The sequence below is a fragment of the Salvia hispanica genome, chromosome 1 (genome assembly GCF_023119035.1).
Source record: "Salvia hispanica cultivar TCC Black 2014 chromosome 1, UniMelb_Shisp_WGS_1.0, whole genome shotgun sequence".
Classification (NCBI taxonomy): domain Eukaryota; kingdom Viridiplantae; phylum Streptophyta; class Magnoliopsida; order Lamiales; family Lamiaceae; genus Salvia; species Salvia hispanica.
The window spans coordinates 37,485,102-37,507,345 of record NC_062965.1 but is presented as its reverse complement, the minus strand read 5'-3'; the positions used below and the strand labels follow the sequence as shown (position 1 = coordinate 37,507,345).

Sequence of the window (22,244 nt, the reverse complement as noted above, 5' to 3'; positions counted from 1 at the left end):
TACTTGGATCTTTAACTAGCACATGCGCTGGACAACCCCATATCTTGAGATGTTCTAGGTTGGACTTATGTCCAGTCCATAACTCATGAGGTGTATTAGGTGTTGACTTTGTAGGTAAGTTATTGTGGGTATAACACGTTGTTTCTAGCGCAAAGCAGCCCCAAAGGAATTTTGGTAATTGAGCATAACACATCATTGATCGAACCATTTCAAGAAATGTTCGATTTCTCCTTTCTGCAACCCCATTCTGTTGAGGTGTGCTAGGGGCAGTCAGTTGGCATTCAATCCCAGCTTCCGTCAAGTAGCCCAAGAACTCATCACCTAGGTATTCGCTTCTTCGATCGGATCGTAAGGCTTTTATAGTCTCACTATGACGCTTCTCTGCAAATTCCTTGAACTCTTTGAATTTCTTAAAAGATTCTGATTTGCGTTGCATCAAATAGACTTGGGCTAATCTTGAATAATTATCAAATAAAGCTGATGAAATATACATGGCCACCCCTAGCTTAAGTTTGAAATGGACCGCACACGTCCGAGTGAATGAGATCTAGTACTTTCTTGGCTCTATTCCCTTTGATCTTGAAAGATCTTTTGGTCATCTTGCATTCCAAGTAGGATTCACAAGTTGGAAAAAGTTCTAAACTTAGTCTCTCAATTGAGCCAAGGCTTGCCAACTTTTGGATCCTTCTCGGATTAGCATGCCCAAGCCTTAGATTCCATAATTACTTATCATTCACATCATGTGGTGAAGTTTTTCTCTTGTGAGAAACTGATATGTTATTCGAATCAATAAGATGATGCGTAGAGCGTATAGTATACAAGTTATTATCCATGATACCTTGACAGATAAAATAATCATCTCTCTTAATAATGAAAGCATCATGAAAAGAAATATAATATCCGTCAAAAACCAGTTTAGAAACCGAAACAAGGTTCCTTCTAAAAGAAGGTATCAATAAAACATTATTTAATACCAAAACTCTACTACTAGAAAAGCGAATATAAACAGCTCCCACTGCAATCGCTCCCACTCTAGTAGCATCCCCCAAATGGACAGTGATCTCGCCTTCACTTAGTTTCCTTGATTCTTGCAAAAGAGCAGGATCGAAACACACATGATCAGTGGCTCCTGTATTTACTACCCATTGATGGGTAGAAAAGTTGCTATGTGAGTTTCAAGAACATGAGCTTGGTGTATACCTGAACCACTTTGACCTTTCCCCCTTTTAGGGCAATCAGACTTACAATATCCCTTTTCACCACACTTGAAACACTTCGCAGTTTTCCTTGCTTTAACTTTCTTCTTGTCCTTCCTTGCCTTCAATCCCTTGGTAGCTTGTCCCGATTTGCCATCCTTTCTAGGTTTAGTGACCTTGGAACTGGAGGCGCGGTCAACCAACATAGCTTGCTTAGCTTGGGCATAAATGCCTTCAGCGTTCTGAAGCTCAGTTACAAGCTCTGTCAAGTTGAGGTCTTGCTTAGTCATTTCATAATTGACTTTGAATTGCTGAAAGCTTGCCGGAAGACTTTGGAGTATTATGTCTACTTGAGAATCTGGACAAATTGATCCTCCCAAGACCTCAATTTGAATGAAGTGGTGCATCATCTCAAGGACATGGTCCCTAACTGGCGTGCCCTCCTTCATAGTCTTATTCATGAGACTCCTAATCGCTAGAGATCTAGCAGATCGACTCTGAGTCCCAAAAAGGGATTGAAGGTTGTCCATGATCTCATAAGCAGATTCATAGGAATGATGCTGATGTTGAAGCACATTTGACATAGAAGCCAAAATATAGCACTTCGCCATCTCATTACCCTTTATCCACTTATTATACACAACCTTCTCTTCCGCAGAAGCATCATAAGCAGGTTTTTCGGGGCAATCAGTTCCAAGCACAAACTTATAATCCTCAACGATGAGAACAATATCCAAATTACGTTTCCAGTCTACATAATTTGGCCCCTCAAGTTTGTTTTCTTTCAAGATCACAAATAAAGGATTGAGCGACATAGTTGATATTGACTGAGAAAATAAAAGGTATCCATCACACATCCATGTATGATAAAAGAATGTAAAAACCATAAAACATTCGGGAATCACATATGTTATTAAAACACTAAATAAACAAGCACCAAAAGATGTAATGGATTATTTTTAGATTTTAAAAATTTTTATTGGTCACAATACTAACAGATAGTCTAGAGGCCATAAGAATGGCATGGCTGCCTAATATTGCCCAAGCTAGTATCATAATTCTAGTCCTCAAGACTCTTATCTTGCTTTGAATACTCCTCTAAAGAAAGGTCGCACGCCACTCAATGAGATTCTAAGACCATGGTTAACATCTTTTAAACAATGCTCACTTCTGGATAATATTGCTCCCATTGGACACGATATTATTTCAGAAATATGCCTTTCATTTAAAAGAACCATTTTAGTTATTCGAATATTATGAAAACTATAAATATTACTAATAACATAACTCCTCTAAAGAATAGTTGAGATGTTATCTAATTTACTTCACATTTGAATACCATTTATGGAGACCATATAAAACATGACTGTTCGTAATTATCGCTTAGTCATTTTTAAATAAAATGGTTTTCATTTGATTATCAAGCAAGCAAATAATTATTTAACTCACATAAGATGTAAATCACATAGGAAAATAATTTTGCACACTTTGTCACATCACACATAATCAAATAAATCATTTGATTTTAAACCACTAAGTGTCTACAACCAAATACTTAAAATAATTCACATTTTATCCTTTCCATGAACCATGGTACTCCGGATAAAAGGGATTAAATAAAATATATACCCATTTGAATAGATCAAATATCTAGGGCATAAAAATTAGGTCAAGACCATACATTGGGCCTTTCCTATTAATCGAGCAATCTAAAACCCTAATTAGGATTTTTCCCTAAAATAAAAACAACTAGCTGCCGCCGCCTTCAGGGATCCACACCACCGTTGTCTTCATCGGGCTGCCCAGCCGCTGCCGAGCACCGGCAATCGCCAGCCACGCCGCAGCCAGCCGTCCTGCCGCTTTGATCCGTGTGCGGATGAGCCCGCTAGGGTTTCAGCCGCCGCCAAGGCTGCCACGTCGCTGACCTGCCGCCGCCTGCCCAGCCGCCACCGTCGCCGTCAGCCTGGAGCCGCCGCTGCAGCGCTGCGGTCGCTGCTTCGCAAAGCAGCCGTTTGCCGCCGTCGACCAGATCCGCGTGTGGCCGATCCCGCTAGGGTTTCAGCCGCTGCCTAGGTCTCTCTCGCCGGATTCGTTCTTCGTCTTGTTTGCTCTATTGTATTACATTTCTTTGTATTCTAACTATTACATTTGTTTACAAAAGAAAAGTACAAGGAAAAATAAACCCTAATATACCACGGTCAACCCCCGTGGGTTTACAATAAAACGAAGAACAACAAGATTCAACAATCACGCAATATTGCAAGCATGAAAACAATCATGCATCACATTTTCCAAACATGTAGATCTACACAAGTAAAACTCATATGTAGAACACAACAACATAGATCTAGAATAAACTATCATAGATATACAATATTCTTAATCAAGAATATTCTTATAGATCTAGAGTATTCTACTTTGCAACGATATAATATAGATCTAGAATATACTCTATAGATCTTGGAATATTCTTTTGTGGATCAAGACATTCTTCACCAACCTTGAATAAAATGCAGAGATCTAGAATGTTCTTTGGTCGATCTAGAATATTCACTTATAGATCTAAAATATTCTTCCGGATCCATGTGATTTAGAAAAAAACAAGATTAAATCCATATAATCAGAGCCTAAAAGCATGGCTCTGATACCAATTGTTGGAGATTGGTGCAGCGGAAATTGTAAATTAAATAAATCCACAAAAAATCTATTTAGGAGATTATGTGGATCGATTCAATTTCATGCTTGAACATGTACAGACATATTATTGCGCAATTAATCACATAATTTAAAATTATGATGTTGAATACTTACAAGTTTAATTCTCCAAAGAATCGAAGTGGCTTGCTACTTCTCCATGTGTAGATCTTCAAGCATGATTGTGATTGCAAGACCAAGGATCTTCAAACCTATGACCCAACTCTATAGATCTATATTCCTTGTGGGAGGAATCTCTTAGAAATTATAAGTATCTTCAAGGAGAAGGCAAGAAAAACCAATTGCACACAAAGTGGAATTTTCGAATTCCCTATGAGAGAGAGCGGGCCGAAAATTCAATTGTGTAGACTAGGGTTTCACTTCTTGTAAATGGTGTATTTGTCTCCTCTCCCTTCATCCTTATTTATGGAGTTTATGATGGGCCAGGTTAGGGATCTATGGGGCTTGGATTGGGCCTCCCCAATTGGACCTTCTTTACTAATTAAATTATAACCCATAATTTAATATAAGACCAATGGAATATTTCTTGTGCCACTATCGGTGAAATACTGACCGCCCATCCAATCCGTGATTACAAGCAACCCGGGTTAACCTCTTTAGTATATTATTTCCCGTGTCAAAGACTTTCTATATCCATTAATTAATTTGTAGTGTGCTATGAACTTTAAATTAATTAATACCTTTTTATTTCCAAGAGTTTGTCTAGTACAAGATGTATATTAAAATAATATACTTTACTTTTCTAATTATTCTTGGATTAAATCCAAACCGGTCGGGTTTCCGAATAATAGAACTTCTCTCGAACACCTCTTGGGGTTATAGTCAAACCACGCAGGCACACGATTCAATGTAATAATAAAACTGACACCATACTAGTTATTAATTACTACTACCCAAGATATCAGGAATATTGGGTTGCGAAAAACCCGCACCTGCTGATAAGTCAAAACAACCTATGATTAAATAACGTGTGTCCTATATTATCACAAGGATTAAGAAATATTAAATCTCCATGACATCGTCTTTCAGTAGATAACAAATAAAGACGTGTATAAACTTTAGATCCATTCAATGTTATACCACACTAGTGTCACTAGTCATTCTCAAGGTAAAGACGACTTTCGGATAGACACTGCAACCTTTCGTGATAGGTATCCAAAGCCTAACTAGGTTGTGAAAAAGTTTTACTTCTACAAGGTTTCGGCTGGGCCACCTACTATGATGACCTGTTCCACGACCCAACCTTCAATGTAGAAGACTTAGATTGATTTTACTTTCTGACGTTTTAATCATATAATTAAATATATAATTCAAGACGGTCAATACCCATTAAAGTAAAATACACAACATGAAGAAAACATTTATTATTCTCATTAAATAAGGAGAGTTTACAATATTCAAGCTATTTATCAAATTCATAATAAACTCGAAAAATGTTTTTTGGTATATATGTTCCAACATCACTAGCTTTTCAGTTTTTCAATTCGGTTCAATTTGGATTGAAAAAAAAAGTCAAAAAATCAGATGTTTGAAATGCGTGTAGTCTATGTGTGTAGTGCATGTAGTGTGTGAAGTGTGTGTTGTGGATATATAGTGAAGCTATCTAATTTTATGACTATTTGGATTCCCAATTTTCAACTTTTGATATGGAATTCAAAATTGTGGAATTGAATGATTTGGAATTGCAATTCAATTCCAAAATCTAATATTTTTGTGGTACCAAATACTTTTAGATTTGAAATTGAAGGCTCCAATTCCACACCTCCTATTCCATGTTACCAAAAACAGCCTTTACATTTTTTAATAGTTGAAGATTTCTCAACTTCGGACTTGCATAACCTGATCAAATAGTATTTTTAAAGAGAGAACATCTATCTTTTTTAGTACATCAACTATCCCAGATGAGCAAATTTGGTCTGTAACATTTCATAATATCTTTTGAGGTCCATCAACTATAACTTAATATCAATTCAACTACTTTTTGGCTATTTCCAATATTTTAATGACCAAAGTACCCTTAAGGCCATGAAAGGCAATTCAATCTATTTGCCCTCTCATTTTCATTAAAGTATGTAATTTGGAATAATTGATGTACCAAAAAAGATGTTTCCTCTAATTTTAATTTTAAAATAATTTTTTTTAATAAATTATTTATGTTTAGTTTTACTTATTTATAATATTTTAAATTATTGTACTATATTTAATATTAATAGTGAAATAACTTAGGTATAAATATATATAAACATTATACTTATACTGTCACGACCGCATTTTGCTAAGGATAGCGAAAGCGGGTAAATCGCGACTAATGGGGGATTAAAGAAGCGGGGAAAGAAAGGGGAAAGAACTTGTGAATATACTCGAAGGCCAAATCGAACACTTCATAGAATAGAAGCTAAATGTACCATTTCATGGTCTTAGAACTAGAATGAATATTACATCCATAAATCAGAGTTCGAAGGTGAGATTCTAAGATGTCTCACTTCACAAAAGAGCAGCGGAATAAGTCCATACTAGACGACTTCGTGTATGAAGACACGAATCGTGAAGAGATCCACTTAATTATTTAGTAGCATCGACTCCGGTCATTTCTCCCTCCTCTTGACGTTCAACCTGCACATTTATAAATACATGCAGGGCTGAGTACAGGAGTACTCAGTGGACACATGCCGAAAACAAAACATACAATATATAGTTGTCATCCATCCACAGTATCGCACGGGGGTTTTTCTTAAAAGGCCCGAGCATACTAAATTCTCTGTGATCTTAAAAGTCCGACTGCAGTCTAAGTTCTTTTGGATCCTCGCCTTATCTGATAAACGTGTACCGTGAAGGTGGCCACCTTCAGCGGACACATAGCCGGCCAACAGCTGATGGCTCACGGCTCTCGTGCACATTATTCCGAACAGGATTTGCGGTCCTATTGGGAACCGAATTCTTTAAACTCGGGCTGGCATCGCCAAAACCCACGGGCTACAACCCCAACAGATAGGCCTCAAAACAAACATTTTATGGCATGACAACAACTTTAAAATAATCACTGCTTCATTTTGAGAAAATGATTTTTCATAACTTCAAAAGTATTTGCTTTATATCCACACTATAGTGCTGGATATTAAAAGAAAGCCCACCTGATATGCTTATGTCTCAACTCAATTACTCGCTTTGGCTTCACTCGCCCTTGAGCAATTTATCCCTTGAAAATAAATAGCGTAGCACGCTAATTAATACTTGAATTATTTCTCTCTAGAAAGAATGCATGCATCCTATTGGATAGCACCTACATCTCAGTCTCGGTCTATAGGATTCTTCTCAATCCTACCTCGGCTTTACTACTCTGCAGAGTGTATTTATTCTCTTTATTAACTTGGAGAAATTCTGTTTTCTCTAACTCAAATATTCGGGCACTTATTAACAAGAATAGGAAATTCTTGGAAAGTCTCTTCTTAAATCCTTTTCTTCGGATTTTTCTTAAGGCCGCCCATGGCGTCGCGGGGCGACGCCGGTCGGCTTTCGCGTCTCCCACTTTACTACTTTATTTTCCCGGAATCTAAATAAAATTATTCGAAAATTAACTTATCAACTTTCGGGGTCCAACTCGATATTTTCCACTTTCGGGAACATAGCAATTATTCGGGAATTAATTAATTGAGCTCCAACTCCAGTCCTTAATTTAATTCCACCTGAATAATAATTATCGGCCCACTATTTAATCTCGGCCCAGCTGCCACTTAAAATTGGTCCAAGCTCCTCTTTCTTTTAATATTTCTAGCCCAACAATTAAACAGACAGTGGCCCACCTTTCTCCTTTTATTTACTAAGGCCCAAATCAACATAAATTCCTTGGCCCAATTCTTAATTAAAATCAGCCCAATGCTATACTCCCTCTCCCATCGACACATCTCTCTCTCTCTTCTTCACAATTCCAATTTCACTTCATTTCTCCAAAATCCCTAATTCAAAGAACCAGAGGCTGCGCCTCCTACTCCATTCTCCGGCGAAATCGTCGTCTCTCCGGCGATTCACCGCCTCTCTGCGTCGCCGGAACTACACCGGCTCCGCCTCCTCTCTCGAATTCGCACCTCGTCTCCTTTCCTTCGGCGAAATCGCCTCTAGCTCGACGGGATTTCAGAGTCCCGTCGGCGCGTACTCCTTCCTCCATCGAGTTCTCCTTCTCCAGCGAACGCCCTCCGGCGAGTTCTCTTCCCTCTCGGCGACGTCAGCAGTGGAGAGGAGGCGTCGCCTCAACTCCGTGCCTCCGTAACTCGCCGCCTCGCCGGGTGCTGCTCTGTGTCGGCGCCTCCTCTGCGTCGCCGGCGAATTCGCCTCGGCGTTCTCCGACGAGCGCTCTTCGTCCAGCGCCGGCGTCCTCGGCGAACCTAGCGGCAGAGAGGAGGCATCGCCTCCTTCTCCCTCCCTCAGCCGCGACCTGCAGCTGCTCCGCGGAGGTTTTCGGACTCCGTCGACGCTCTTCCGTCGCCCGGCAGCCTCGCCTCTGCTGCCGTCGTGATCCGCAGCTTCTCTGCGGAAGTTCTTCGGCTCCGTCGACACTCGCCGTCGCCCGGCAGCCCTTCCGCTTAAGCTAAGTCTCCTCCCCCTACCCCTTACTCTTTTTTTCTCGAGTTATGGCAGTAGCTTATTCTTGGAAAGGAAATTCTCTATTGGAGTCTTGTGTGGCTTATGGTGATATATTGCTCAAAGTGAAACCTTGCTAAGTTCTTGCTTATGATACCATGCCACTGAAATCTTAGGGAGGGGGTATCATGCGGCTATCTCTAATTTGCATAGCTCTAAGCTCTTGAGCTTCAACTTAGTGTTACATGATTGCTATTGTTTTATCCTTGCTGTGAGGATCCTATGAAAAATCTAAGTTCTTGTTTCTAGCTATTCGTTGTTCTACATGATGCGATGGAGATGGGTGTTGAGGTTGTTTACCTCACTTGTTGAACTTGTATCGGTGGTGGCTGTCCTTGCCGTCACCACTCGCTGCCCTCTCCCTCCTCCCTCGCTGCTCTTCGCGTTTGGTGTTGCAGAATTTGTGGTGATGGAATGTGGTGGTGGAGGAGGTGAGGAGAGGTTGCTTATATGGTGCTAAGCTATTGAAAGCTAGGCTTGAGACTTGGAGTCAAAGACTCCTATTTTGGGCTTGTTAGCTCTCTTACTTTCGAGCTTGATGATTGTGAGATTCTTGCCGTTTTGGTGATTGTGGCTGATTCCCTTGGCTGATTTCTCGGCCTCGATCGACGGGGAGATGAGAGTTTGTCTCATCCTCTATTTTTGGGCTTGTGTAGGAGCTCGCTCTCCAATGCCTCTTTGTCTCGACTCCCTTTTGATGTTAGAGGAGATGGTGATCAAGATTTTCTCACCTCATGCTATACTTTGTAGCTTACTTAGCTACATTATCACTAAATGCTCCATCTCTTTATTTAGCTTGTGCTTCCCTCTCTCTTTACTTGTGAGTCATCTTCTAATACCCTCTTTGGTGTTAATATTGCAGGTACAAGGCTGTAACTTGGAGCCTTATGGGCTGAAAATCGAGAAGGAGATTGAGGGGGAAAGAAAGAAGATGCTCCTCTAGAGATCCTTTGGCTCCATCACCAAAATAGCTAGCTTCCAACTTGCTCACTAGTGTAGGATAATGGTGTAGAGAAGGTGTGTGTGTGTCACCCTCACATATGTAACATGTGCTAGATGTATCTCCAACATTCTTGTGTAATTTGTTCCTCAATTATTTATCTAATAAAAGCATAGCTTTACTTTTATCCTTGACACAAAATTTCCTTGCACTTTATTCCTTCCACGAAACATACTTAAATTACTCCAAAGTCGAATACAACGAGGAAGGTACGATTACACAACTTCTAAGAGAAATTAATTAAGCTAATAAATCCGATTTATCTCGAAAGAAAGGATCGAAATTTCCGGGGCGTCACATATACCATATCTGTATATTAAAGTAGTTCAATTTATTAGATGGAACATTAATTTTTCAATCTTAAAGCTATACATATAACTATAGAAGAATATGTTACTTTTAAGTGCAATACAAAATTGAAAATTAAAAATAAATTAAAATTCATTAACATACACAAAATCTTAAATAATTCAAAGAGTTAAAGTTTTATTTTATCTACTCTTATGTAGTAATTGTAGTCTAAAAAAATTAGTTGAAATTATCAATAATCAATTTAATAAAAACGACAATTACATTCTTAGTTGAATTTATGATTAATTTAAATATATGATTGTTTAATTAAATAGAAAATTAATACTAGTCGCTATCAATTGTCTAATATAACAATGTCGTATCTTAATATTATCATTAAGTCATTTACAACAACATCATGAAAACTGTTCATAGTTCTCATATCTATTCTCTTGACTATTCGTGAATCATATTTTTTCTACTTTATTAATTTTTATTTCAATGTAGTATATATTATATATTATGATTAACTTAAATTCTCAATTTAATAAAATTACGAGATTCATTAGAATAAAATAATTATCTTAATTTTATCTAAATAATTGAGAATGTAACCATATAAAAGTATTAACTAGCACTAGAAAGTAATATCATAATATTCAAATAAGGTATGGTATATATTAATAATAATAGCATAAGAAAGTATTGAACTAAATCCCAAATAAATTAGAAGAAAGAAGAAAGTGGATGAATAAAGAAAAAAACATATTTAAATAAAAATAAGAGGATAAATAGATTGAATTGTCCTTCATGGCCTTAAGAATACTTTGGTCATAAAAATATTGGAAATAGCCAAAAATTAGTTTAATGGATATTAAATTATAGTTAATGAATCTCAAAAGATATTAAAAATTGTTACGGACCAAATTTGTTCATATGGAATAGTTGATGTACTAAAAAGAATATGTTCCCTCTTTAGAATAAAGAGCGTAATTATACATAAAAAATATACTCCTACGTTTTACCATAATTTAGAACATTAATTTAAAAAACAATCAAAATGTGGAGCTAGTTACGTATAATGCGTAACGAAATAAAAGACATTGATCAATTTATGGGTCGCTGAATTTAATTGTTGGATTAATCCATTTGAAGAAATTCGTTAGAGAAAATGGAGGTTAAATAGAGAAAAAGGTAGACCTTGGATCAAAAAATATTTATTTTTAGAATAAAGAGTATAGTTATAAATAAAAGAATAGTTCTTTTCTTACCTTCTTCTCAGCGTTATACTTAAGGTTTTATATCTTGTTTTACCCTGATAATTAATATCGTTCAGGTCTTCTAATGGCATTATATATATGTTGTTGTAATTTACGGTAGTAATTTGAAAATTTAAAATTTTAATGTTTCATGGTAAGACTTTCACTGGCTGATGAATTATGAACGTAATCATATGAGCTCCTATTTTCTAACCTTAGTATTGTATGGCGTGATCTTCCTTCTATTCAGCAATACATTATTTGTACCTTCTATGCAGCAGACGATAGCGATGATGCCGAAAACTGCGATTTTGTCAGAATGACTTCAAATTTACACCGGACGAATTTCGAGTTTCAAGTCTACGTGCAAATTACTTGAAATTCTGACAACTCTTAAAAGTACTACTCCCTCCGTCCCGGCTAAGATGATACATTGCTTAGTCGGCATGGGATTTTAGGAGTTATTGGTTAAAGTGTTTAATTGGAGAGAAAAAATGTGGGTGTAAGTATTAAAGTAGAGAGATAAAGAAAGATGGATATTTTAATAGGAGTGAGAAAAAGTGGTTGAGTGTATTAATTGGAGAGAGAAAGTTTCCAAAAAAGGAAATGTGTCATCTTAGTTGGGACAAACTAAAAAGGAAAACGTGTCATCTTAAACGGGACGGAAGGAGTAGCATTTAGTTAAAAATGTTGTCTTAGTTAAATAAATATAGTATAATCCAATTTGTTACTAGCATTTAGTAGTACTCCTTTTTCTTTGATAGTTGATAATTATATTGACTTTTTTCCAATGTTGAGTACAGAATGAATTGATGCTTGCTGAAATTGTGTCAGTGTAGAAAACGGTAAATTTTACAAATTTAAACGTTAAAAGATTAACTATGAGACTCAAAGTGATTATTACTTTTGTTTTCAATTGTGTTTCTCACAGATGGCTAGCCCCGAGCAGGAAAATGCCATCCTCGTAGCAAACCTCATAGCAAAAGTTATAAAAAATGTACCTAAAATCGGAACTAATACACTACACGTGCATTTGTTTTTTTGCACTATTGCTTATTATTGTAATAAATAGATGTCATGATTTATCGTTTTTCTTTTTTTTTCAAAATCAAGAAACTGAGAGTGGATCTTCTCAGATTGCATAAATCCTTTGGGTAATATATAGATATATATGTACTAAAATATTCTCAACTTTTTTTTGTGAAAATTAGGGGATTTTCTAAACACATTTTTTTCTTTCTTTGGATATTTGATGCAAGTATTGATGAGACGTGGTGAAATTCCTAGTGTGTTGTAGTTTGGTCTAAGTAGCTAGTACTGTTTAATGATTGGCAATCCTTTACCCTTATGGTTGGATCTATATATGAACACTATCATTTGTAGGTGATTTCAATTATTATTGTAGGGTCTAAGTATGTAATGAGTTCGAAACCCTTTTCCCCTTATGGTTGGGTCTATGAACACTATCATTTGTAGGGGATTTCAATTAGTGTAGGTTTAATATCTTATATATATTTATTAATCAATATATCTTGTTTACATTGATAATTGATATCGTTCAGATTTATTGGTCTTCTAATGGCAGTATATATATGTTGTTGTAATTTACGGTAGTAATTTGAAAATTTAAAATTTTAATATTTCAAGGTAAGATTTTTACTGGCTGATGAATTATGAACATAATCATATAAGCTCCTATTTTCTAACCTTAGTATTGTATGGCGTGATCGTCCTTCTATGCAACAGTACATTATTTGTAGCTTCTGTGCAGCAGACGATAGCGATGATGCCGAAAAAATGCGATTGTGTCGGAATGATTTGAAATTTGCACCGTGCGAATTTCAAGTTTCAAGTCTACATGCAAATTAATTGAAATTCCGACAACTCTAAAAAGTACTAGCATTTAGTTAAAAATGTTGTCTTAGTTAAATAAATGTAGTATGATCCAATTTATTACTAGCATTTAGTAGTACTCCTTTTTCTTTGATAGTTGATAATTATATCGACTCTTTTCCAATGTTGAGTACAGAATGAATTGATGCTTGCTGAAATTGAGTCATTGTAGAAAAGGGTAAATATCAAAAATTTAAACGTTAAAAGATTTACTATAAGACTCAAAGTGATTATTAATTTTGTTTTCAATTGTGTTTCTCACAGATGGCTAGCCTCGAGCAGGAAAATGCCAACCTCATAGCAAAGGTTATAAAAAATGTATCTAAAATCGGAATTAATACACTACACTTGCATTTATGTTTTTGCACTATTGCTTATTATTGTACTAAATAGATGTTATGTTTAATCGTTTTCTTTTTTTTTCAAAATCAAGAAACTGAGATTGGATCTTCTCAGATTGCATAAATCCTGTTGGGTAATATATAGATATATATATACTAAAATATTCTCAACTTTTTTTTTAAAAAAAAAATTAGGGGATATTCTGAACACACTTTTTTCTTTCTTTGGATATTTGATGCAGGTATTGATAAGTGACGTGGTAGCTAGTACGTTTAATGATTGGAAACCCTTTTTCCTTATGGTTGGGACTATATATGAACACTATCATTTGTAGGTGATTTCAATTATTATTGTAGGGTCTAAGTATGTAATGAGTCTGAAACCTTTTTCCCCTTATGGTTGGGTCTATGAACACTGTCATTTGTAGACGATTTCAATTATTGTAGGTTTAATATCCTATATATATATTTATTAATCAGTATATCTTGTTTTACACAGATAATTTATTTTTCTTCTAATGCCTGTATATATACGTTGTTGTAATTTACAGTAGTAACTTGAAAATTTAAAATTTTAATGTTTCAGGGTGGGACTTTTATTGGCTGATGAATTATGAACGTATTCATATGAGCTTCTATTTTCTAACCTTAGTATTGTATGGAGTGATCTTCCTTCTATGCAACAGTACATTATTTGTACCTTCTATGTAGCAGACGATAGCGACGATGCCGAAAACTGCGATTGTGTCGGAATGACTTGAAATTTGCACCGTGCGAATTTCAAGTTTCAAGTCTACGTGGGAATTTCAAGTCATTCGGACAAATTCGACGTTTCCGGCATCATTAGCGTAAACTACATCAATAATTCACGAGAAAATTTTTTAATATATTACAATCAAATAAGTATACTACTAATAAAATTAATGCCGAGAAAGGACATCATATTTATATGTGATGAAGACCCAACCTGAAACATTAAAATTTTAAATTTTCAAGTTACTACCATAAATTACACCAATAAGGATATGAATTTAAAGTAGATATTTCTTATCCGGCATGAGATTTATGCAGTGTTGTTTTGTAAGTTAAGTGAATAGAGATTAAAGTAAGAAAAAGGAAAAATAGATAATGTTGTTTTTATCTTAAAAAATGTGTTTGGTATATGTGTTTTTTAAGTGAGAACTCATTATGACATTTATTTTGCAACACCATTTTGAAATGTAATAAATTAGAAGTAGTAATAGGCTATTTTTTTTAGTGGTGATTGGGTCACAAGCATGAAACAATCGAATCAGAAAGTACAAAAGTGATGGTAACAGATTTTCATTAAGGTGGAAAGAGTTGGGATGAGAGGAATAAATAACTAATACTGTACTACTGTAAGAATATAGGCCATATATTGGTGCTTGTCCATTTTCATCATAATTACCATCATGGAACAAGATAAGATATAAAACCAAATTATATAAAGCAATTTGAGCTGTCATCCAATTGTAAATAATAAAGTCTGGTGTCATTCTTTTTTTTTTTTTTTAATATATATAAATAAACTCATACATGAAAGAGGAAATTATAACTTATGTCAAGAGAGCTCGAACTTGACACCTCATACAATAATGTCTAAGCTCCTTGCCGCTAGGACAAAGGCTCTGGACAAAGTCTGGTGTCATTCTGTCAAGACTTATATTGTCATAATTTCAATTTAAAAAAAAATCAACATTTAGTGATTTAATAAAGTATTTTTAGTTTTCCATATAACTATTATACATTAAAATCAAATAATCTCCGCAGAAAAAATAGAAATAGATGTTATAATTAAGAGGGAACATCTTTTTTAGTACATCAACTATCCTAAATGAGCAAATTTAGTTCGTAACATTTCATAATATCTTTTGAGGTCCATCAACTATAAGTTAATATCAATTGTACTACTTTTTTGCTATTTCAAATATTTCCATGACCAAAGTACCTCTAAGGCCATGAATGGCAATTCAATCTATTTACTCTCTCATGTTCATTAAAGTATGTAATTTATTTTTCTTTCTTTATTCATCCACTTTCTTCTAATTTATTGGGATTAAGTTTAATAGTTTCTTATACTATTTATTATTAATATATACCATACCTTATTTGAATATTTTGATATTACTTTCTAATGCTAGTTAATACTTTTATATGGTTACATTCTCAAGTGTTTAGATAAAATTAAGATAAACATTTTATTTTAATGAATCTCATAATTTTATTAAACTGAAAATTTAAGTTAATCATAATATACTCCCTCCGTTCCATAGTAATAGGGGTGTTTTTCCATTTCCGTCTGTTCCATAGTAATAGAGTCATTTCCCTTTTTAGTAAAAGTCAACACATTTTTCCACACATACTTTACTCTCTCTTACTTTTTTCTCTCTTCATCTCTCTACCTTTTTTCATTTTTCACTTTATTCTCTATTTATTTAACTCACCTAACAAAATTTTTCTTAATCTCCGTGCCGAAAAGTTTTGCCTCCATTACTATGGAACGGAGGGAGTAATATATACTACATTGAAATAAAAATGAAAATATTAACTTATAGTTGATTGCCCTCAAGGTCTTAAGGGTACTTTGGTCATGAAAATATTTGAAATAGCCAAAAAGTAGTTGAATTGATATTAACTTATAGTTGATGGACCACAAAAGATATTATGAAATGTTGCGGACTAAATTTGCTCATTTAGGATAGTTGATGTACTAAAAAAGATGTTCCCTCTTTAATATATTTACCCTCTCATTTTCATTAAAGTATATAATTTGGTATAGTTAATGTACCAAAAAAGATGTTCACTCTAATTTTAATTTCAAAATAAAAATATCTAAATGATATCAGCATTCTATTACTATTAATTATTTACCTTTAGTTTTACTTATTTGTAATATTTTAAAATTTTAAATCATTGTACTATATTTAATATTAATAATGAAATAACTTAGATATAAATATATGTTAACATTATACTTGTATTGCACTTAAAAATAACATATTCTTTTATGTATAGCTTTAAAATTGAAAAATTAATATTCCATCTAATAAATTGTTTTTTTTTTTTTTTTTTTTTTTTTTTTTTTTTTTTTTTTTTTTTTTTTTTGTGCTAGAACCGATACATGAATCTTGTGTATGTCTTTTGTGTGACAAATGTGATGAACCTTTGATATGATGTGCTACACAGGTGATACTCCTCTACACAGGTGATACTCCTCGCAGAACGCCTAGGAGTATCACCTGTGTAGCACATCATATCAAAGGTTCATCACATTTGTCACACAAAAAACATACATGAGATTCATGTATCGGTTCTAGCAAAAAAAAAAAAACAATTTATTAGATGGAATATTAAATTTTCAATCTTAAAGCTATACATAAAAGAATATGTTATTTTTAAGTGCGATACAAAATTAACAATTAAAAATAAATTAAAATTCATTAACATGCACAAAACCTTAAATAATTCAAAGAGCTAAGTTTTATTTTTTCTACTCTTGTGTAGTAATTATAGTCTAAAAAAATTAGTTGAAATTATCAATAATCAATTTAATAAAAAAGACAATGGAATTCTTAGTTAAATATATGATTAATTTAAATCTATGATTTTTTAAATAAATAAAAAATAAATAGTTTTTATCAATTGTTTAATATCACAAAGTCGCGTCTTAATATTCATTAGGCCATTTACAACAATATCATGAAAACTGTAGTTTTCATAGTTCTCATATTTATTCCCTTGACTATTCGTGAATCATATTTTTTCTGGTACTTTATTAATTTTTATTTCAATGTAGTATATATTATATATTATGATTAATTTAAATTTTCAGTTTAATAAAATTATGAGATTCATTAAAATAAAATGTTTATCTTAATTTTATCTAAATACTTGAGAATGTATCCATATAAAAGTATTAACTAGCACTAGAAAGTAATATCAAAATATTCAAATTAGGTATGGTATATATTAATAATAATAGTATAAGAAACTATTAAACTTAATCCCAATAAATTAGAAGAAAGAAGAAAGTGGATGAATAAAGAAAGAAATATAAATTACATACTTTAATGAAAATGAGAGAGTAAATAGTTTGAATTGCCCTTCATGGCCTTAAGGTACTTTGGTCATGAAAATATTGGAAATAACCAAAAAGTAGTAGAATTGAATATTAACTTATAGTTGATGGACCTCAAAAGATATTATGAAATGTTAGGGAATAAATTTGCTCATTTAGGATAGTTGATATACTAAAAAAGATGTTCCCTTTTTAAAAAAAATTAAATATAGTATTTATATTAGAAATAAATATACATATTACTCACTCTTATTGTAATTGAGTCGTATTTTTTTAATTTAGATTGTACTAATTCAATCATTTGCTTTATTTCTGAAACCATCACACTTAAACTTTATTTATCTTTACAGTTTTACTCGCTTTTCAATTATTTATTTTATTTTTACTTATTTGTTTACTTTATTTTCCTATATTTGTGCTCTCTGTAGAAATTTTGAAATAAAATAAATACGTCATTTTATAAATCTAATTCAATTTTATTTCGATATGTATATAAGTCAAATCTCAAAAAAATAAATGGACAGAACTCTAAAGATAAATATTATTACATCTGTTTGTTAAATATTGTCCACTTCTATCATTTCTGTCCATCCGCCAAATGTTATCCACTTTGCTTTTCTCCTTTTCTTAATAAATGGAGCTCATTTCCGGCTAACCTGAAATACTGTGTTCTGATTTAAAACTAATACTATAAATTTGGAATCCACATTCCACTAATTTTTTCACTCACTTTTTACATTTCTTAAAATATATGCTGAGTGAAATGTAGAAAATATTTTTCGTACGGAAGGACTACTACCAAATTGGTGTGGAAATTTATAATGACCACAGTTGATGATCCTTATTCCTTGATGTATATATAAAGTTGGTGCACATGTGGGAACTCTAGTATGCTTGCTTTTCTTGAGATACTGGCTATAACTAAGTATGCTTATATTATCTCCCTAGCTGTGGGAATAATACGTTCACCTAAGTCTACATCGATCTGTCACCCTTTTTTGTAGGAAATTGTTCTTCTCAGCTAGAATACTGCAGCTGGCTTTTACTTTGAATATAGTGATAGTTTGGTGGAGTAGATAACTCTATCTTGTACTCTCTTTGTTCTATAGGAAGATGCCATTTAATTTAATACGGAGTATGAGTTTTATTGTGTAATTAATAAAATAAGAGAGTTGAAAAAGTGACTAAAATTGTACAGTGGATTGTGGAGTCCATGAATAAATATAGACTATTTTTATGAGACAGACGAAAAAAGAAATATAGCTTATGAGACATAGGAGTAGTTATCTTGACCTAAAATGTGTGTTATTATCATGCTTTAACTTATCTATCTTCCCTACTAATCTAGTAATTATATGTGTTATGTGATATTATAAATATGTGACTCATCTCCTTAAAGATGAGATAAGATTAATCACTAGGTCAAGACAAGAGATAATAGAACCCCCACAAGTGTGGACTCAAATGACAATCAGACTTCCACACATGGGATAGACAAGACAAGAGATAAGAGAACCATCATTGATATGCGCCAGAATTAACATTGTTATTCTGCTCGTGAGGTAGATAAGAGATAAAGATAAAGAGATCCATCATTGATGATATTAGAGATTTCGAGAAATCCATCATTGACTTGGGGTTCAACCCTCTCCTTATGAGACTTTATAAGGAAATTAGTGCTTCATTTCTAATATGGAAACTTTAGATATTCACATAATTAGAGATTTTAGATTTAGGATTTAGAGATTCAACCGAAATAGTTAATGAGAACTGATTCAGACAGAGAAATCAACAAGTTTGAGAGATTGAGAAACATACAAAAAAAGAGAACCGATTTTAATCGGTGAGAACATCAAAATTGAAAATTCAGAGATACTAAATAGAAAAAAACTAATCGGAGATCAACTTTTACGTTAGTGGAAGTGCCGGTGAGTAGAGCGGCAAACTCCGGTAACAACTCAGAAATGTCACCAAAATCACATAAAAATCTGAACTACTATAAGATGAAGAAAAGAAGATATGGCGGAAGAGAAGGAGGCGATCAGGCGCATTATATTTGCGCTTTGATACCATATTAAAAATGAGCCATTCGCCTTCTTGAAAGGCCTCATAAGAGAGAGGATTATTCACTCTCATATAGGTGTTTTTAATATGCTACTTTACTCTTTTATTGTATTTATTGAAATATATGCATTAATTTCAGCCACACTCGAGTCCGCACGTATGGTCTTGATGATATGCACTCAATTATTATGCGATGATTCATTGTTATAACGGTCTTCATTACACATCGAACTAGTCTATTTAGTTTGTACAATATATAGAGTTTGCATTTATCACTACTATAGGGTCGAATATATTAATTAAGTATAGGTTAGATATAATTAATGATAGAAATCCATTGGTTCCATCCTAAAACCAATTGGTAGTAGGAGGAGGGGTCCATGAGACTTATATACTAGTTTCAGTTTTCTCTTGACACCGATGTGGGAAAGTTATAAATTACTTTTTTTAGTTCAATTGCCAACAACAATTAAGTTAGCTAATTAATTATCAATAACTAATTAAGATTCAGAATATTAACTTTATTTACGTTGTCTCATTAATGTTCCCTTGATAGTCGTAGATGATAATCATTTGTTGCACCAGCAAATTAGGCGAGGAAAGAGACATATTAACCACATAAATCTATTACCAATATTATTAGGGTGTCTCCAATGGCGGACGTCCCGGTCGCCCCTCGCTGACGTTCGACTGGACGTCCTCCGTAGTGGGTGGGAAGGGCGCCCACGCCCGTCCCGAGTGCCCGTCGGATGGCCTCGCCCCTCGCATCGACGTCCGACCGGACGTCCGCCACTGTGGCGAAGGTCCGAGATTTTTAAATTTTTTTTTAATAAACTCTATAAATAGGGTTCCCTCAACTTCATTTCATTCACACTACTTGTGTTGACAAGTTTCTCTCTCTAACCTCTTTTTTCAATTATCTATAATGGTGAGTAGTCGTGCGGGTAGTAGTGGTGGAGGCGCTAGTGATAGTGATGGTGATAGTGATGATGAATTGGATCTTGCTATGCAAGAGGCGATTGATCGATTGCTCCAGCAGAGGCAGCAGCGGCGGCGGTACCTCGGCCGATCCATCTCCGACGGAATGTACCCCGGAACCACATTGCTGCACATATTCGGTTGTATGAGGACTATTTTGCTCCGCAGCCGCATTTTGGGGAGGCCTTATTCCGCCGACGTTTTAGGATGCATCGTCCTCTGTTTATGCATATCGTTGGTGCTTTAGAGAGAAGGTACGAGTTTTTCAGGGTCAGGGAGGATGCGGCTGGCAAACCCGGACACACGCCAATACAGAAGTGTACGGCCACAATCAGGCAACTGGCGTACGGAGGCCCGACCGACATGTTCGACGAGTACCTCCACATTGGGGAGTTTTCAGCCGTCGAGTGTCTGTTGGAGTTTTGCGCGGGTGTTAGATCGATATTTGGGGATGAGTATCTTCGGTGTCCGAGCCCTGAAGACTGCCAGCGGCTGATTAATATGCACGGGTCGGTGCACGGGTTCCCTGGGATGTTGGGCAGCATCGATTGTATGCATTGGGAGTGGAGGAATTGCCCCGCCGTCTGGAAGGGGATACACACTTTCGGCTTCAAAGCCAAGCATCCCACGATGATCCTTGAAGCCGTAGCTGACTACCGGCTGTGGATATGACATGCTTATTTTGGAGTGGTCGGGTCGAACAACGACATCAACGTCCTCCAGTCGTTGCCCCTGTTCAACGATCAGTGCAATGGCGTTGGTCCCGCCATCGGTTTCGTCGCCAACGGCAACCAGCACAACATGGGATACTATTTGGCAGATGGGATATACCTAAACTGGCCCGTCTTTGTGAAGACGATCAAGCATGCGATCGGGCCAAAGAAGTCCTACTTTGCGACCCGGCAGGAGGCAGCGCGCAAGGATGTTGAGCGCGCATTTGGTGCGCTCCAGAGTCGATGGGCGATGGTGAGGGGTCCGGCACGGCAGTGGTATATTCCCAACATCGGCGACATCATGTACGCGTGTATCATTTTGCACAACATGATTGTCGAAAGTGAAGGGGATGAACTGACTCAGTGGACCAGCGAAGATGACACGGGTGTCGGTCCAAGCCACGGCGTGGCCACCGCGAATGTGAACATGGGGGTACCTCATGGAGAGGTTGAGCGGTTGCGCGCATTTGCCTACATGCGGCAAAGAAATGCCCATATTCGACTTCAGGAGGATATCATCGAAGAGGTTTGGACGCGGAAGGGTGCACGTTGATGTGGTTGTTTTTTTTTTCTATCTACTATGTAATTTTTTTTTTCGAATGATGTATGTGTTTTTTTTTAATGAAATATTCGTATTTCCCGTTCGTATTCGTGTCGAATTTTAATTCCGTGAATTTTAATTTTAATTGTGAATTAATTTAATTGTGGGAATGGCTAGTGGGAAGTCCTAGTGCAGTGGGAAGGGCTAGTGTTGTGGCAGTGGAATGGGAAGGGTTAGTGCTAACGTGGCAGACAGTTTTTGTGGGAAGGGCTAGTGGAGGTCCTAGTGGGAGGGACACCACCAGAGACACCCTTATAAGGGCAAATCGCAAATAAAACATAAAAAATTGTCCAATTTTGACCACTCTCACATTTTATAAAAAATAATTTACAGGAGAAGAAAATTTTGCAATTATTCTGTGTATTCTTTCCAGGAAAATATACATTAATATTTTGCTAAATACGCTGACAAGTGCCAACCACATAAATATATATCTTCATAAAGAAATGCCGTATAGTG

General features: G+C 35.1%; 2 protein-coding genes across 2 annotated transcripts; both read left to right on the top strand.

Moving 5' to 3' along the window:
• The first annotated feature begins 4,280 nt into the window (after positions 1–4,280).
• Positions 4,281–9,673, top strand: LOC125195796. Its single transcript, XM_048094034.1, has 3 exons — positions 4,281–4,337; positions 7,781–8,493; positions 9,409–9,673. Exons 1-3 carry the CDS (start codon positions 4,281–4,283, stop codon positions 9,440–9,442), a joined length of 804 nt encoding a protein of 267 aa, XP_047949991.1. The 3' UTR covers positions 9,443–9,673.
• Positions 9,674–20,418: 10,745 nt separating this feature from the next.
• Positions 20,419–21,737, top strand: LOC125195788. Its single transcript, XM_048094024.1, has 4 exons — positions 20,419–20,611; positions 20,719–21,053; positions 21,219–21,437; positions 21,549–21,737. The coding sequence occupies exons 1-4, from the start codon at positions 20,419–20,421 to the stop codon at positions 21,735–21,737; spliced, it is 936 nt and encodes a 311-aa protein (XP_047949981.1).
• Positions 21,738–22,244: the final 507 nt, after the last annotated feature.